This window comes from Pan troglodytes, chromosome 22 (assembly GCF_028858775.2).
Source record: "Pan troglodytes isolate AG18354 chromosome 22, NHGRI_mPanTro3-v2.0_pri, whole genome shotgun sequence".
Lineage (NCBI taxonomy): Eukaryota > Metazoa > Chordata > Mammalia > Primates > Hominidae > Pan > Pan troglodytes.
This window is the reverse complement of record NC_072420.2, coordinates 40,141,306-40,161,247: the sequence shown is the minus strand read 5'-3', so window position 1 is coordinate 40,161,247 and position 19,942 is coordinate 40,141,306. Positions and strand designations below refer to the sequence as shown.

At 41.2% G+C, this 19,942-nt stretch overlaps 1 protein-coding gene across 4 annotated transcripts in view; it reads right to left on the bottom strand.

Moving 5' to 3' along the window:
* Positions 1-19,942, bottom strand: part of SH3BGR (SH3 domain binding glutamate rich protein) — a 69,137-nt gene that overhangs the window by 43,757 nt on the left and 5,438 nt on the right. For 2 of the 4 annotated variants that reach the window (XM_016938552.4, XM_063803640.1), the window contains exon 2: positions 8,564-8,749. In XM_016938552.4, the coding sequence (XP_016794041.1) occupies positions 8,564-8,749 (186 nt within the window). Of the gene's footprint in view, positions 1-8,563; positions 8,750-19,026; positions 19,521-19,942 lie in introns of those variants that run through there. The other 2 variants (XM_003319075.7, XM_054675287.2) reach the window with 2 other exon arrangements.

The window sequence follows — 19,942 nt, the reverse complement described above, 5'->3', positions numbered from 1 at the left end:
GGGAAGAAGACGACGAAGAGAAAGAGGAAGAAGGAGACAGAATGGACAGAAGAAGAAAGGGAGGAAAAGAAAAAGGAAAAAACAAAGTTTCCCAATAAAAGAATAGTGATGAGACTGACAGCTGACTTCTCAATAGCAACTTAGAGGCCAGGTGAAAGTAAAATAAGAATTTCAATGTGTTTAGAAAAAATAACCATCAGCCCAGAATTCCAGACTCAGTAAAACTATTTTTTCAAGCATGAAGGTGAAAGAAAGACATTGTCTGGAAAATATCTTTTTTTAAACAAACAAAAACTTAGAGAAGTTACCACCAAGAGAACTTCACTTAAAGAAACTTATAGGATGTATTCAGGAAGAAGAAAATAATTCCAGATGGAATATCTCAGATTCAAGAAGATAAAATTAATAGTAAATATGTGGGTAAATCTAAATCTGAACAAACATTGATTGTTCAACCAACAAATAGAAATGCCTAATTTGTGGAGCAGGATGAGAGGCCAACTGAAATACTGAAAAACCAAACACATGTAAACAGAGTGATTAGGGTGAAAGTGTCTAAAGGCCCTTTTAATGTTTGGGACAGACTGGGTGTGGTGGCTCACATCTGTCATCCCAGCACTTTGGGAGGCCAAGGTGGGCGGATCATCTGAGTTCAGGAGTTCAAGACCAGCCTGGCCAACATGGTGAACCCCTATCTCTACTAAAAATACAAAAAAATTAGCAGGGCATGGTGGTGCGTGCCTGTAATCCCAGCTACTCAGGAGGCTGAGGCAGGAGAATTGCTTGAACCTGGGAGGTGGAGGCTGCAGTGAGCCAAGATTGCACGACTGCACTCCAGCCTGGGTGACAGAACCAGACTCTGGCTTTAAAAAAAAAAAAAGTTTGGGACAAAAGTAAGGTTACTGATTATCTTTAACTAATTTAAGTATGTATGTTAAAATAGCTAAGTTAACCACTAAAAGGGTAGATTATTTGAATTGAGTAAAGGGGAAAATAAAATTAGAAAAAAGAGACTTTAGTAAAATTACATCAAGAAAGGATTAAAAAAACTGCAAAACTGAGAAAAAAGCATATAATAAAGTAGAAGAAACTCCAAATGTACTCATAATTTCAATGCATGGGTCAAAAAAGAAAGGTATAAATATCTTAACATTTATACTTAACAATAAAGAAAATACTGCAGGCTGGGCGCGGCGGCTCACGTCCATAATCCCTGCACTTTGGGAGGCCAAGGCTGGTGGATCACCTGAGGTCAGGAGTTCAAGACCAAGCTGGCCAACATGATGACACCCTGTCTCTACTAAAAATACAAAAAATTAACCGGGCGTGGTGGCGCCTGTAATCCCAGCTACTCAGGGAGCCTGAGGCAGAAGAATCAATCACGTGAACTCGGGAGGCAGAGGTTGCAATGAGCTGAGATCGGGCCACTGCACTCCAGCCTGGGCAACAAGAGCAAAACTCCGTCTCAAAAAATAATAATAATAAATAAAATAAAAACAAAAGAAAATACTGCATATCAAAATATATGGAATGAACTGACAGTACTCAGTGAGAAATTTCTAGCCTTAAATATTGATATTAGAGAAGAAAAAAAGGTTAAAAGTGAGCTAAGCATCTAACTGAACATTAAGGTAAGGGGAGGAAAAAAACAAAGTGTATAGAAGGAAAAAATGATACAGGCAAGGGCAGAAATTTTAAAAATAAGAGAAAAATTAGCTATAAAGATATAAGTATAGAGAGATCAGAAAGAATCAATAAGCCAAAAGACCAAAAACAAACAAACAAAAAACTATGAACAACATAAATTAAAAAAAAAAAAATCAGAGAAGACACAATAGAAACATTAGGAATGAAGAGAAGACATAACTACCTATTTTAAACAGGTCTTAAGAATATCTTATTTAAAACTTGGGGGGATGTTGATAATGGGGGAGGCTCTGCATGTGTGGGAACAGGGGGTACATGGGAAATTTCTGTACCTTCCTCTTCCTTTTGAAAAAAAATGTTATACTAGACTTTAAAACTTAAAAACAAGCTCAAGGCTGCCATGGGCCATGATGGCACCACTGCACTCCAGCCTGGGCAACAGACAAAGACCCTGATTCAAAAAAAAAAAAAACTAGACATCTTAGAATTTATAGAAACAGAATTATGAAAACCAACTTATGAAAAAGTAGAAAGCCTAAACAGTCCACTCATTAAGGAAATTGAAACGTTTCCCACAGAGAAGAACCCAAGCCTAGCAAGCTTCCCAGATGAACAAGAGGCTCTCTAAAAGAAAATTATATTTGTTTGGGAATAAGGAATTGCAATGGGAACACATGTGTCATAGTAAACTATGTGCATATTCAGGGAGGTAAAAGAAGACAAAGGTTTTTAAACGAAAAATAAGGTCTAGGCACAGTGATTCACACCAGTAATCCCAGCACGTTGGGGGGTCAAGGCAGGAGGACTGCTTGAGCCCAGGAATTCAAGACCAGCCTCAGCAGCATAGGGAGATGCCATCTCTACAAAAAATACAAAATTTAGCTAGGTGTGGTGCTGCACACCTATAGTCCCAGCTATTCAGGAGGCTGAGGCAGGAGGATCGATCGAGTACAGGAGGATGAGGCTGCAGTGAGCCATGATCGTGCCACTGTACTCCAGCCTGGGTGACAAAGCAAGACCCTTTCTTTCCAATGACTATCACTGGTGCAGAGGGGGAGGGATGGGATCAGGGAGAGAGGCACACAGAGGGCTTCCACATTTCTGATAATAGTATACTGTCCTTCTTAAACTGGATAGTGCATACAATGGTTGCTCACTGTATCATTCCTTTTTAAATTATGTATTTCTTATCACATACGGCATATTTCAGAATAAATTTTAGGAACATAACATAGTTTGTTCAGTAACATCGATATGTTGAGAAGCCCTCTCCCCACCCTAACTGGGTTTGCATCCTGTGTTTCCTTACAGCCCTGAGTACCCGGAGACACTCATACCTCTGCTAAATGGGCACCTCTGTGCTGAATGATCCAGGTCCTCTTTGGTTGTGTTCAGTCAGGCCCAGGCTATCTTGGTCCCAGGCAGGCACTCCGGCCCTTACCTGGGCTAAAATGCACAGATGCCAACTTGTCATCAACAGATGTGTCTGCTCTTTCCAGTTCACATTCCTCTGTCAGGCGGGGAGCCTGGCCTCAACTGTGCCTGGCTTCCAGTGTGGTGTCTCCTTTCTCAATCTAACAGTTGTCTGCCCTGGCTCTCAGGATAATATCTTCATTTGCTCTGCATAGAGTAGCAGAAGTTCAAACTGGCAGGGGCAGGAAGGCACTGAGGACTACCCTTGATGTCCAATCCCCTCACTGCCCAATGAAATCTACTGCTTGCCTCTGGGGTCTCCTTCCACCTGCTGCCATCATCAGGCATGGCATATGACTGACCAAGAATCTTCAGAAGCCACGGAGACCACTTAAATAATAGTTATATACATTTTAATCATGTAGAAAGAGACACTGACTATCTAGACTAACATTATTTTGAGCCTGCATATCCTTCAGAATTTTTGAGTCTCCTTTTAAAATCTGAGCATACAAATAAAAATAATCATTTTTACCTACTTTCTGGAAACAAAGCCCTCTTCTTCATGAATATACTTTTGTCAGTGTGTCCATAGACCACAGAAAAGCAAATTAAGCAAAGCTTCTCATAAGGTAAACTACAAGTACTTCTCTGAAGGTAGAAATAAAAAGAATAGAAACAGTTAAACATGAAATAATTTGTATATTTATTTCATTAGATCCATATTTGTTATAGGAAAATACATCTTAAAAATAGCAGTCATTATTTGGAAAACCTTTTCTTTCTCCTCCGCAATTAAAATGAAAAAAAAATTACTAGATCACAGCAAACTGGGATAAGAGATGACTTTGAAATCTTCTTTTTTATAGCAGAAAATAACTGTAGTAATTTTATCCTAGGAGTTAACATTGGTGGACACCTACATTAATCTTGTGTCTACTGTAACTCACTTAAATTTAAAAGCATGATTAAAATAAGCAAACTAAGACATTTAAAATCTTATTTTCCCTGGAAAAGTACTAGAAGGAAACATGAGATGATTCTTCTGATAATTTCTGAGCACAGAAAGCTTTCCTAAACAAAAATCTGAATTCAGGAATCACAAAGAGAAAAGATTTAATATATTTGGCTACACAAAAAAAATTTAAGTTCTGCATTGCAAAAAAAAAAAATCCCTTTTGAAAGTCAAAAGACAAGTAAGAAATGTGGAGGAAATATTTGCAACATCTATGGTGATATGGTTTGGCTGTGTCCCCACCCAAATTTCATCTTGAATTGTAGTTCCCATAATCTGTCTCATAGAAGGGACCCAGTCAGAGGTAACTGAATTATGGGAGTGGTTCCCTCATGCTGTTCTCATGATAGTGAGTGAGTTCTCATGAGATCTGATGGTTTTATAAGGGGCTTTTCCCCATCTTCACTCTGCACTTCTCTCTGCTGTGGTCATGTGAAGAAGGGCATGCTTCCTTCCCATTCCACCATGATTGTAAGTTTCCTGAGGCCTTTCCAGCCATGCTGAACTGTGAGTCAATTAAACCTCTTTCCTTTATAAATTACCCAGTCCTGGGTATGTCTTTATTAGCAGCGTGAGAATGAAGTAATACATATGGTCAAAGGGCTACTTTCTTTCATATGCAAAGACTCTTACAAACCAGTAAACATTACCTATAACCCAATTGGAAAACAGCAAAGAATATGCATAGGTAAATCATAGAAAAAGCACAGATGATTTATAAATGTAGTTTTAAAAGATGTTCAATTTACCCATAAAGAAAGAAATCCAGGTAGAAGCAATGAGAATTCATGTTTTACCAAACAGATTGTCAAAGTTCCAAAAGTATGCTATGCACAGTGTTGTCAAAGTCACGGAGAACTAGCCACTCAAACTCAGCTGGTGGAAATGTAAACTAGTACAACTGCAACAGAGGACCATTTGCCAATATTGATCAAAATGTGAGATGCATATGTACTTTAACTCAGATGTCTTCCAGGAATTTATCCTACATATATATATACACACTCATACCGGATACAAAGATCTGTTATGTATAAAGATAATTCCTACAGCACTGTTTGTAAGGGGGAGAGGCTGAAAACAACCTGAATGTTTTTCATTAGAGGACCAAGCCAAAAAATTGTCACACACAATGGAACATTTTGCAGACATTAAAATATGGGGCAGCCAGGCACAGCAGCTCACACCTATAATCCCAACACTACGGGAGGCAAGATGGGTGCATCACTTGAAGCCAGGAGTGTGAGACCAGCCTGGGAAATACAGTGAGACCCTATCTCTACAAAAAATAAAAAACATTAGCGAGGTGTGGTGGTGCACACCTGTAGTCCCAGCTACTGAGGAGTCTGAGACAGGAGGATCGCTTGAGCTCAGGAGTTTGAGGCTGCAGTGAGCTATGATTGCGCCACTGCACTCCAACCTGGGTGACACAGTGAGACCCTATCATAAAATTAAAATAAATAAAATAAGCATGGGCAGCTATACTGTGAACTCTGAGATGCAGTTATTAAGTCAAGAAAACAAAGTCGTATATGATACACTCTGATTTTTTAAATGACATTCAGTTGTAAATCTACATAGAAAATTTCTGCAAACCCAAACACGAAATTGCCAACACTGGCTGCCTCAGAGTAGGACGAGCTACAGAATTCAAAAGAGCCAGTGCAAGATGAAAACATGAGGCCCTTCCTTCAAAAATGGTTGAGAATTTCAAGACAGCAATAGGAGAACATTAAACAAGTACAGAGCCCTCCTGTGGATGGGGTCCTGTGTGGTATCCCAGATCACAGGCCCAAAGAGCCAGCCTGGCTCAGGGGAAGGTAGCTAGAATGACAGGGGTCAGAAATTGGAGGGGGTACCAGGCACAGTGGCTCATGCCTGTAATCCCAATACTTTGGGAGGCCAGGAGTTTGCCTGAGGCCAGGTGTTCAAGACCAGCCTGGGCAACACAGTGAGACCCCTTTGTCACTACAAAAAATTTTAAGAATTAAAAATTACCCAGGCATGATTGCACCACTGCACTCCAGCCTGGGCAACACAGCGAGACTCTCTCTCTTAAATAAATAATAAACAGAAACGGAGGGGAATAATTTTCACTAGAGACCATTTTGAATCACCTTAATTTTTCAGTGGGCATATATATTAATTTTTCAATTATATAATAGAAATGATTTTATAAGAAATAAAATTCCTCATCACCACCATCCCCCCTAAAAAAATATTATCCCTTTCCTAATCCAACAAGGGCCACAATTTTGAGAAATGTGGGTCAGGTAAAGGAAGGTGGGGAAGATGTGGGTAGGACAGGAGCGAGGGGTGAGGAGGAATTTGAACTGGACCACATGTTCACCTTAATATATGCTACCACATTAAGATTTTTGAAAATACTTCCACACCCACAGGACTTTTGGTTAAGCCTCTGAAGAATGCTAACACAACCATATAAGTTTGTATAGCCCTCTGCTGGACTGAACAGTGTCCCCCATAAATCCATGTCAGCCTGGAACCCCAGAAAGTGACTTTATTTGGGCCGGGCATGGTGGCTTACACCTGTAATCCCAGCACTTTGGGAGGCCAAGGCAGGTGGATCACCTGAGGTCAGGAGTTCGAGACTAGCCCAGCCAATGTGGTGAAACCTTGTCTCTACTAAAACTATAAAAATTAGCCAGGCGTAGTGGCACACGCCTGTAATCTCAGCTACTCAAGAGGCTGAGGCAGGAGAATCACTTGAACCCAGGAGGTAGAGGTTGCAGTGAGCTGATATTGCACTGCTGCACTCCAGCCTGGGAGACAAGAGAGAAACTCCATCTCAAAAAAAAAGAGGGTTACCTTATTTGGAAATAGGATCTTTGTAGTTGTAATTAGTTAAGATGGGGCCATACTGGATGAGGGCGGGCCCTATTCCCATGACTGCTGTCCTTATGAGAAGGCCATATGAACACAGAGAGACACACTCCATGTGAGGATGAGGGCAGAGATCAGAGACACTTCCATAAGCCAAGGAGTGCTAAGAACTGTTGGCAAGCTTTAGAAGCTAGGAAAGAAGCATAGAACGAATTCTCCCTCAGAGCCTTCAGACGGAACCAACCCTGCACCCACATCTTGATTTCGAACTTCCAGTCTCCAGATCTGTGAGAGAATAAATTTCTGTTGTTTTTAGCCACCATGTGTGGTAGTTTGATACAGCAACCCTAGGAAGCTAATACAAGCCCCCAACAACTACACAATTCATCCTTCAAATGAGAGGTCCGCAAACTTTTCTGTGAACAAGCAGATAGTAAATCTTCTTGGCTTTGTGGATCATATGGCCTCTGCTGCATCTATTCAAATCTGCCATGGTGCTAAATCAGCCACAGACAATAGGTAAATGAATGAGTGTGGACATTCATTTATAAATGTATAAAGCAGACAGTGGCAGTAAACAATTTTTTTAAAAAGTAACCTGAAGAACCAGCAGTTCTGTGCAGCAAGAGAAGAGGTCAGATAAGATTCCTACACCTGGCTCCAGCAGTCCCAGGCGCATGGCGCTGAGACATTCCCTCTACTTCACACAGCTCTCATTTCCTCATCTGCAAAAACCCTAGATGGCTTAGCTGACCTCTAAGTTAATTTTCAGTTCTCATATTCTGAAGTCCTTTTTTAAAAATATTTCTTTCCAACGACTTGATTTATTAAGTATGATCTATAAACTCTGGGAAAAAAAAGTGATCTCATGGTGAAATGAACTATCAAATGTATAAAACAAAATTGTTGTTATAAACAAAATGCCCAGAACAGTTTTCAAACTAATTAAAGGTACACAAATGTATCTTGTATCTATAGTAAGACTTTATTTCTAAAAATGAATTTTATAAAAGTGAAAACTTGCTGGGCACCGTGGCTCACACCTGTAGTCCCAGCACTTTGGGAGGCCAAGGCAGGAGGATCACTTGAGGCCAGGAGTTCCAGAGCAGCCTGGGCAACATAGGGAGACCCTGTCTCTACAAAAAATTTAGAAATTAGCTGGGTGGAGTACTGCACTCCTGCAGTCCCAGCTACTCAAGAGGCTGAAGTGAGAGGATCGCTTGAGCCCAAGAGAAAGAGGCTGCAGTGAGCCATGATTGCACCACTACACTCCAGCCTGGGCGACAGAGAAAACTTACCATGTTCCCGTGCAGATACACGTGTGTGCACACTGCAAGGCTGAACAGAATTCCTAGCTACATGTATGTATTTTTTGAACATGTGACCTCAATTCTTCAAAATAAAAGAAAGAACCTGAAATAATCCCCAAAACTTCTGAATCATCATGATATTGTTTCTGTCCTTTTCTAAATCTTAAATATTGATTATTCATAATGGATCTACCATCCAGCTATTGGATGGCAGAAATAGACCATGACCTGACAGTTGTGAATAATTTCAAATGCTGACTCAAAATTAATCTGCTTTAGAAAATTTCTAATAAACACACACACAGCAGGATTTTTAATAGAAGCACATACTCACCCCACAGTACTGCTCCTCATTGAAGATCTGGGGAGGCAAAGGAATCCCATTTTGAGGTTTTTTCTCTCCAGGAACATTCTCTCTCATCCACCTCCTATTGTCTTCATCTCCAGCAATATCTAATTCCTTAAAGTCGATTTTATTCGCTTCCAAAAAACCCACTACTTCTTGCTGTTTCTTCCTAATCTGGTCAAGAGTAGAGAAATATTAGGCTGTTTATGAAAAATATTTTGCTTACATTTACAAAAATTAAATCCTTCCTCTAGTTATACTATACAACACAAATAATTTTGTTAAGTATTCAAACAAGGAAAATAATAGAATCACACCTCTTTGTTATAAAGGGTCAACCAAATGACTATTTAAATTCTGAAATTTTAGTATCATCAATGCTTAAATTATTATATAATCAGGCTGGGTGCGATGGCTCACACCTGTAGTCCCAGCACTTTGGGAGGCCAAGGCAGGTGGATCGCTTGAGGTCAGAGGTTCGACACCAGCTTGACCAACAGGGTGAAACCTTGTCTCTACTAAAAATACAAAAATTAGCCAAGCATGGTAGCACACGCCTGTAATCCCAGCTACTTGAGAGGCTGAGGCAGGAGAATCACTTGAGCCTGGGAGGTGGAGGTTGCAGTGAGCCGAGATCATGCCACTGCAATCCAGCCTGGGTGACAGAGCAAGATTCCATCTCAAAAAAATATAAATAAATAAAATAATTAATTAATTATTGTATAATCAACTGTTAAAACTAAATTTGGGCTTTAGAAGACTCCATAGGAGTCCTAGGTAATGAACTGCAACCTAGCTTAGTACATAAACAAACTGAAAACCTAACTAGAAATTTGCCTTTGTAACCAGAGCTGAGTTTCAGTCAATGACAGCAGACAAGCTTCAGCCAATCACAGGTGGCCAACTGTTCAAACCACTTTCAAATAAGGCAGATACTGAGTTATAAACCAACCTAGCTGTCTGTACCTCACATCCTTTTTCTGAATGTTATTTCCTTTTCTCTGGTGATAAATATAACCTGCACGTGTGGTGGGGGCAGAGCTTTGTGAACGATTTTTTGGTCTGGACTGCTGCCAGATTCTGGAATCACAAAAGCCAATTAAGATCTACAAACAGCTAAGCACAGTGGCTCACACCTATAATCCCAGCACTTTAGGAGGCCGAGGTGGACAGATCACCTGAGGTCAGGAGTTCAAGACCAGCCTGACCAACATGGAGAAACCCCATCTCTACTAAAAATACAAAATTAGCCAGGCGTGGTGGCGCATGCCTTGTAATCCCAGCTACTCGGGAGACTGAAGCAGAAGAATCGCTTGAACCCAGGAGGTGGAGGTTGCAGTGAGCCAAGATTGCGCCACTGCACTCCAGCCTGGGCAACAAGAGCAAAACTCTGTCGCAAAAAAAAAAAAATCTACAAAACTAGATGAGTTGTAATGTTGTCTTTTAACATGACCTAATTGGAATAGAGATGCTCTCGTATCTTTTTTGCAGTCTTCAAAATACTTTTAATTTTTTGCAAAGCTTTAATGGCCAAAAAGTAAATCAGAATTGGGAAGACAAGGGATTGGGAAAAGGGAAAGAAGAGAAAAAAGAGGCCAGACAATGTGGCTCACGTCTATAATCCCAGCATTTTGGAAGGCTGAGACAGAAGGATTGCTTGAGCCCAGGAGTTCGAGGTTACAGTGTGCTGATCATGCCACTGCACTCCAGCTTGGGTGACAAAGCAGGATCCTGTCTCTTAAAAATAAAATAAAAATTTTGTTTAAAGAAGAATAGAAGGCTGGGTGCGGTGGCTCACACCTGTAATCCCAACACTTTGGGAGGCCAAGGTGGGTGGATCACGAGGTCAGGAGTTCGAGACCAGCCTGACCAACATGGTGAAACCCCATCTCTACTAAACATACAAAAATTACCCGGGCGTGGTGGCATGCGCCTGAAATCTCCGCTACTCGGGAGGCTGAGGCAGTAGAATCACTTGAACCTGGGAGGCGGAGGTTGCAGTAAGCCCTGCACTCCAGCCTGGGCGACAGAGTGAGACTCTGTCTCAAAAAAAATTTTTTAGTTTAATTTTTAAAAAATAAAGTAAAATAATAAAATAAAATAAAAAAGATACTTTACTATGAAATTCAAATATCAAGTATACCCACACTAAAATGCATTTCATTCAGTTATGAAAATAAGAGTATTAGTCACATTGAACTAAAAGTAGCTTTAGAAATATTACAGGAGATTAAAAAGCTCACATAGAGACTACTGGAGGGGAAGGGCACAAGCAGAGGCTAGAAAAAGCTGGAGGATGTTTCTCCCAGCACATAAAAAAGCCACACAACAAAACAACCCTTTCCTCCCACAGATTCCTCCTTTCCTACTCACACCTGGCTCCTCTCTGAGTTCAGTGCAGCCACACCTAAGGGAACATGGTTGAATGTCCTTTCTCTACCTGTGTAACATGTAATGACTGTATCTGCCAGTAGCCATTTCTTACCAACGTGGCCATCTCTCACACTTAGAACTCCTTCCCCATAAACAATTACAAAAGCAATTACAATTTTCTCTCTTCAAAGAATTCACTCCTGAAAATGTATGATGCCATCTTTTATAAACACTGGCAAATAAGTTACAGCAGACTGTGTGGACCCCATTTTAATAACCACAGGGAGAAACCTACAGAAAGTGTAATCAGGCCAGGTGCAGTGGCTCACACCTATAATCCCAGCACTTTGGGAGGCTGAAAGTGGAAGAATCACTTGAGCCCAGGAGGTCAAGACCAGCCAGCCTGGGCAAACACATTTTTGTCGAGATGGGGCCTCTACAAAAAGTTTTTGTAGAGACCACATCTCTACAAAAAATTTAAAAATTAGACACGGGTGGTGGTGCATGCCTGTAGTCCCAGCTACTCAAGAGGTGGGAAGATCACTTGAGCCTGGGAGGTGGAGGCTGCAATGAGCTATGATCACATCACTGCACTCCTGCCTTGGCAATAGAACAAGACCCTGTCAGAAAGAAAAAGAAAGAAAGAAAAAAAAAGGCCCAGGCATGGCGGTGCATGCCTGTAATCCCAGCACTTTGGGAGACCAAGGTGGACGGATCACAAAGTGAAGAGATCGAGACTATCCTGGCCAACATGGTGAAACCCTGTCTCTACTAAAAATACAAAAATTAGCTGGGCATGGTGGCACGCACCTGTAGTGCAAGCTACTTGGGAGGCTGAGGCAGGACTATTGCTTGAATCCGGGAGGCGGAGGTTGCAGTGAGCAGATATCGTGCCACTGCACTCCACCCTGGTGACAGAGTGAGACTCCGTCTCAAAAAAAAAGAAAGAAAAAGAAAAAAGGAAGAAGGAAGGAAGGTAGGTAGGGAGAGAGGGAGGAAGGGAAGGAGGAGAAAGAAAGGGTAATAAAACAAATAATCAATCAACAGTTATTTATTGACTCTCTACTTTGCACAAGACATTGTGCCAAGTCCTTCATGTGAACAGATTCTTAAACTGCTTGTTTGGGTGGAAAAAAAAAAAAAACCACAGAACTAATTGGTACAATATAGATACAGAATACACTCAGGATACTGAGGCAAAAGTATGGCCATTTATTAAGAGTAAGATTAAAACTTGGCCGGGTACGGTGGCTCGGGCCTGTAATCCTAGAACTTTAGGAAGCTGAGGCAGGCAGATCATCTGAGGCCAGGAGTTCGAGACCAGCCTGGCCAACATGGTGAAACCTCGTCTCTACTAAAAATACAAAAATGAGCCAGGCGTGGTGGCGCATGTCTGTAATCCCAGCTACTTGGGAGGCTGAGGCAGGAGGATCACTTGAACCCCGGAGGCAGAGGTTGCAGTAAGCCCAGACCATGCCACTGCACTCCAGCCTGGGTGAAAGAGTAAGACTCTGTCTCAAAAAAAAAAAAAAAAAAAGTGAGATTTAGGCCAGGCACAGTGGCTCATGCCTATAATCCCAGCATCTTGGGAGGCCAAGGTAGGTGGATCACCTGAGGTCAGGAGTTTGAGACCAGCCTGGCCAACATGGCGAAACCTTGTCTCTACTAAAAATACAAAAATTAGCTGGGTGTGGTGGCACGCATCTGTAATCCCGCTACTCAGGAGGCTGAGGCAGGAGAATCGCTTGAATCCGGGAGGCAGAGGTTGCAGTGAGCCAATATTGCACCACTGTACTCTGGCCTGGGCAACAGAGCAAGACTCTGTCTCAAATTTAAAAAAAAAATAAAAATAATAAATAAATAAATAAACTTTAAAAATTTTCTTTGACATGACAATATCTAATATCTCAATTTTTTAAAAGTCTTCTGAATAGAATATCATCTCATATAAAAACAACTTACAAAAATGTTTTACAGAGCACAAGAGCCCCTTGTCATTTTCATGTGCCTTGTTTATAAGAAGGACTACACTTTGAGGGTTTCAAACAAATGCTGTAAAAGGTACATGCCTGTCCCAAATCTAATATCTGGATGCAAACCCTCTTTTAACTAAACTCAACTCCTTTCTTAGAGACATGTAAACGAAAATATCTATTTTATTCACTTTTGACAAATTTAATGACTCATGTATAGGGTGTTAGGGTGTTTCTTTGTTTGGGGTTTTTTGTTTCTTGTTTTTTTTGTTTCTTGTTTTTTCTTTTGACACAGGGTCTCCCTCTGTTGCCCAGGCTGGAGCGCAGTGGCACAATCTTGGCTCACTGCAGTCTCAATCTCCCCAGGGTCAAGTGATTCTCCCACCTCAGCCTCCCGAATAGCTGGCACTATGGACGCACACCACCACGTCTGGCTAATTTTTGGTAGAGATGGAGTTTCACCATGCTGCCCAGGCTGGTCTCAAAATCCTGGGCTCAAGTGATCCACCTGCCTCAGCCTCCTAAAGTGCTGGGATTACAGGCAAGACCCACAGTGCCCGGCTGGGTGTTTCATAATATAAGGAAAGGTAAGACAAATCTGGATACTTAAGCCCTAGAACCAAATCACCTCCAAGACCAAATTAGATAACTATATAATATATAATAATCTTATATATAAGATTTATATATAACTATATAATATATAATAATCATATATATGATTATATATAACTATATATAATCATATATATAAGATTATATATAACTATATATAATCTTATACATAAGATTATATATAACTATATAATATATAATAATCTTATATATAAGATTTATATATAACTATATAATATATAATAATCTTATATATAATAAGATTTATAGATGTAACTATATAATATATAATAATCTTATATATAATAAGATTTATATATGTAACTATATTATAATAATCTTATATATGACTTTTATATATAACAATATAATATCTAATAATCATATATAAGATTTTTATATTTAACTATATATGATTTTTATATAATTTATATAATATAATGTAATATAACTTACATAATATACATAATTTATATGATTTATATATAATTTGGTCTTGATGGTGATTTGATTATATATGGTATATAATATAAATTAATATCAAGTAATTCTTAATTTTTTTAAATTTTATATTTACTATGTTAATTTTTAAAACAAAATTGACAGTCAATATATATTATAAAATTTTATATAAATAAGTATACAAATCACATATAAACTTATATAAATGGTAATCACGCATTTAATTTAATTAACACTTATACCATCAATATAAAAAAGACAATGGAACTAAAGACAGTGGATCAATAAATTAAAGGCTCTGTTTGCCACAACACAACACTTACTCAATCTGTAAGACTCAGGCCAACAAAGGTATTGCAGTTTGGGGCAAGCACGGACAAATAAATATAGATAGAAAGGTGTGGAATGATGGAATTTCTCTTAAACTTCTGGCATATGGGCTCTGGTAATTCCCCAGGATCAGGCCTATGAGAACCAAAGGAGGAGGTGCGTGCTCCCCACCAAGGTGTCCTCCTCCCACAGCTGTGCCGTGGATGCCTGGCACATAGATCTGCTACCCCGCATGGAATCTGCTACCCCGCATGGAAACTGCTACCCCGCACGGAAACTGCTACCCCGCATGGAAACTGCTCCAAATTCCACAGCTTCAAGGCTGAATTTTCAACATTACAAAATCCCATCAGGCCTGATGACAGGTTGTTGGACTAAATCATCATTTTAATTCATCGCATTCTCTACACATCTTTTCCAACCTGTCCATAACTATTCACGCCATTTTATAAAGCACTTATTCCCTTACATCTTTTCAGAGACGACTTTGCTGTTTCAAAGAGTAGAGATGCCTTCATTTTAGGCAGTTTTACTTTTAATTAACTATTCAGAAGGCAACTCCTTTATTCGGTCCAAACCCCTGTCTGCTCTTTCTCCAAAGCCTTCTAAGATACCCTCTTGGGAGCACGAACTGGCCTGGGAGGCAGCTGGCCCAGGTCCAAGCCACCTCACCAACATTATTTCTATCAACCATGCCTCAGGCCTTGATGTGGGATGGGAAAAAAGCTATATTTTATTCCATAATTTTGGAATAGATGAAAAATATTTCCAAAAGTCTTGACTTATGTTTCTTCTATTAGAAAGGCAAAAAGAGATGGAGACAATGGGAGGGGAAGACCATGCTTATGATTAAGCTTCACAAGACAGGCAACTGCATCCAGGTCCATTGCGGGACTGTTGGATGCCTGGCATTGTGTTAAGTGCCATTTCTCAGCCCTCATCCCCAAAAAAGGAGAAAAAGAAGAAGAAAAATGAAATGTTTGCCCCCTGTAATCCCCCAAACACCAGTCATTTAAACAGAGCCCAATGCATTGCTTATCACGCTATTCAGGGCACTTGAGTTCTGCCTGGGCTGGGAGCCTGCAGAAAAGGGTCTTAGGATCCAGGCCAGAGGAGGGAAGAGGGGAGTGAGCACATGAGCTAACCTGGCCGGCACTGTCGTCTTGCTGCACCCCTGTGCCCTGGCTCTAGCATGGGGCCCCTCTCCTCCAAAATCCTCCCCCTTGCAGGGTCCCTGATCAAGGAGCTCCTGTGGGCCTGCAAAGTGCAGCTCCTCACAGCGCCTGCTGAGCTGACTCCCAGGGACACAGGATCAGCTCTTGGAAGAGTCCATCTCTTCATGGCCCAGAGGGAGGGGTGTGCATAGCACCCCATCAGTTCCCATCATGGACACACTCCTACTCTTCACCTCTCCCCCTTTGCCCCTTCTCCACCCTCCAGGGTGCCATGGCCCATGCTGGCCCCCCAGGCTGCACTGTCTGTCCTGAGTAGTGGCTCTACAGGATCTGGGGGTATTTGGGGTGTGTGTCATTGTTTGGAGCCTTTGGGACCTCAGTGAAGACTCAGAGAGCTCCGTTTTCCTATCCTGTTACATTTACTTATAAGAAAGTATTGTTCTCTGTCCTAAAGTCACCCAGACACTGTTAGCTACTAGACTGTGTCAGAGTGATCTGACAGCAGCACCTCTTATTGCCACTCACTTGGCACCTCTCATTTATTGTCTTGTACAGTTAGGAGACTTTCCAACTGAGATCACTGTACTGTAGTATAAAGCACACTGGATTCGAGCCAGAGACGACCTGTGCTTCCATCCTAGCTTGGAAGGCTGCTTTCTGAGCAAGGGCTCTGATCTCCAATTTCTTCATCTGCAAACTGGATGTAACAATGCCTTCCTCACAGGGTTTTGGTGGGAACTGAAGAAGATGATGCATGGAAAAGCATTTTGTACCTTAGGCTGAAAACCTGCACTGTCAGGCACCACATAGCACACTATCATCCCAGTGCACTGTCACACGGGCCATCTAGGTAGGTATTTGGATGGCTATTTTATAACAATGCTGAGGCTCCAATAAATGAATGAATTTTCCAAGAATGACACTCAACGATCTAATTCAAGAGTCATATTTTTCCCACGATATTTACACTGTCAATCAAAATGGAGAAAGGACTGTGAAGCCCAAGAGCCACTATGAGGGTCTGTCCTTAAAGATCGGTTCCAGGGGCTGTGCATCTTGGAGACAGCAGGGACTGTCCTCTCTCCCTTTGTCCCCCCTGCCCCACTGTGGCCTTCTGGAAGAGAGGAGGGTCCTAGAAGAAGTCACGCGCCCTCTCCTGCTCGCCAGGGTCTCTTAACCCAAATCCGTCCAGAACGTGGTAAAATGTGCCACAGCTCTTTGAAGTCAACTATTAAAATTGAGATGTAATACACAGCTGCATGTATTTAATTCCTCATAAGGAGATTACAATTTGCTTTTCCTTTCTCATTTATTTCATTCAACCAACAGAAGTCAGAATGCCCTTACTGATGAGGTATCAGGCAAGAATCCATTTTTTAAATGTACAGGCTGAAGAAATAAGTAGGAAAGGCTTGGCAGACTGACTGCCACACAGTAGCATGGGCACAAGAAGCCACTCTAGGGTTTTCCTGCCAAGAAGTTTTGAGTGAAATTTCTCTACCCATGAAAAATCATTAGCACTGACACCGCAGGGATAATCAATTCTCATTCTTACGGCTAAGGCAGAAATTCTCCCATGTATGTGGTTCTGGAAAATTCTTCTCACACATACTGATCATAGACCCCGATCTACTAAATAATATTAGCTAATAATTATAGTAACTAATAATTGTAACTGAAATCCTAATTAATATTCATTAACTAACTAATAATAACAATTATAGTAGCAACTAATATTAACTAATAGCAGCTAGTAAGTATAAATAACATTCACTAATCATTAGAATATTTCTTGAGTGCTGATAAACACTTGACACCATGCGGGGCACCCACGCACATCATTTCATCCGTCCTCATGACAACACTATGAGGTAGGCACTATTCTTATCCTCATTTTACAGACAAGGAAATTGAGGCTTAACAAGGTGAAATAACTTTCCCAAGGTCATACAGTTACAAGTGGCACTGAAACATTTGCTTAGGGAACCAAAACTAACGGCTTTTCCAAGACCCTGGGATGAACACTGCCTCTCCAGGTCATCCAAAGCTAACTAAATTATGGGCCCAAACTTCAAGAACACAGGACATCAAATAAACCTTAAAAATCCATTAACTTATTGATTGTCTTCTGAAGAATATGTAGACCAGGTCTACAGAATATATAGAGGACTGGCTGGTAAGAGGTAAAGTTTTTAGCAATGAGCATCAACAACATATTTAGAGCCCACCAAAACCATTTTCCCCCCCCAAAAAAATTTTTTATCCAACAGCCAAAAAATTTACTCCTTCTAGATCAACTGAAAGTTTCAGCAGTCATCAATAGCCACAAAAGATTTCGCAGAGTTTCACATTTGGAGTGCGTTCTCATCTTTTTCGGCTAATTTGTTCTAGAGATCACTAAAACAATAGCTGCTCAGTTGTACTTAGCAAAAGGGACAGCCAAGCTATTTTCTCTTGCTTTCTTCTCACCCTCTCTGGAAACCTCATGAACTTTCGGGGCTGGGAGTGGTGGCACTCAGCGGCTGCCTTTGGGGCTGTCACCCCAGCCAATGGCTTACTCTGGGTACTGTCTCTGGCAGAGTGGCTGCTGAAATCCCAGCCGAAACCTGAGATCCTCCAGAAACTAGATATAAAAGGAAACAGCCGCCTTGCTGGTCTCTAACTCTTGGGTTTAATAAAACTGTTTTTTCTCTCCACAGCCTTCCTAACTGCTGCTAAAATGCTGGTCGAAATATCAGTTCCAGACAGACAGACACTATATAGGTTCAAGCCTAAAATCAAAGTCTGACCCATTTCCAAAGAGAAATGTGTCACTTCATCACCCCTATTTCTTACGGCAGGTCCAGCCTGCACAGAATGAAGGCCAGAATTGAAGAGGTGGATGGTCTCAAGAAAATTAGACAAAGCACTGGTTATGAAGGTCGGCTTTCAGCTCTTATTTTGGGGCCGTCTGAATGCCTGGAGTGTTTATAACTGTGGCCTGAGAGACGTCTGCTCTGGTCACTGTGACATCACTTTCCTCAAACAAAGGATTACACATGCTAACTTTACACTTTCAGTATGGTTACATCATTACATGGCATATACAAGTGATTACACCCCAGAGTCATTTTAGCAATCTGGTTCATCATCCGCTCCAAACAGTGTTACACAAAGTATCATTTATTTACAATTTTAAATTAGTTTAAGCCTTGCAGAATGAATGGCAGAAACACATACAAAAAAGTCCCTGCTTCTATGATATTCACAAGGCAACACAACACAAATCACATGTTAAAAATTCTAGTGTCAAGCACGCCTCCTTACTCGAATCCCTTTGCACACTCAGCCATCCAGACTACACCCTTTCCATGCTTTTTCAACACTATGAAATCAAATGCAGAAAGCAAAGGGCGCACATACTTATTGCAGAGCCACAGCTGACTACACGCAAAAAAGAAACTGAAGGCCAACGTTGGCCATATTTCCAACCCTAAGTTATTCAGAAAAGAGTATAGGAAGAAAGAGTCCACCAGACACCTACCGCTATGGACCCAGAAGATGTAGCAACAAACACTTTGATAACCATTTCGACAGTTGGAAAGAGGACTCCCCCCAACACACCCCTGTTAGGGAATGCGCCGCTAGACAAATCCTGACAGTGACACAGGCAAGCAAGTGCCAGGTCGGGGCTGGCAGCAGCCCAGGGCTCCACTGGCCTCCGGCAGTCCCGCTCCAACTTAAGAGGCTCTGTCTCTCCAAGGAGCAGCAGAGGCATCTTGGGCTCCTCCCTCCATTGGCCCAGGAATATTTTGGGATCTGTCAGGAAAATATTTGATTGGTCGATAAAAGCAGCCACTGGACCCTTTCCCTATCACTTTAAAGGCGCGACAACAGTCCCTAAAAGGCCAGGCTGTGCTGTGCACCAATCGGAGACCTGTGCAGAGATGCCTTGGGGCCAAGGGAGGTGGGGCCCCGGTAACAGAGCAGCAGGAGGCGAAAGAAGTGAGGGAGGAGCTCTTGGGAGCTGGAAAAGCCCGGAAAACACCACCTCAGTCTGGGAGGAGGCTGGGTTTACAGGGCTTTTGGCAAACAAATAAACTGGAAGGGTCAGAATAGCCACAGAGGCCTTTAAGTAAAGAGCAACTTTGTTTTTTTTCCTGGCAGGTTAAAAAAAAATTTTTAAGTAAACTGTCATACAATAGAAATGCCTTTAAGAGTGGCTGTTTCCAGTGTGCTCTCTTTCCCACCTGTTTCTCCTAAAGAACAGAAACTGACCAGCCATGGGCCATCTAAAGTTTCACTGACATCCAGGGAGGCAGGGAAATAGCCGCTGGCTTGTCAATACTCATGGCTGCAACAAGCCAATTGTCTCACTATTTTATTTACTTGTCACTGACTTGAAGTTTATTAACTATTTTAAAGTGCTTGGGGAAAAAACCTAAATAATCTGTTTATAA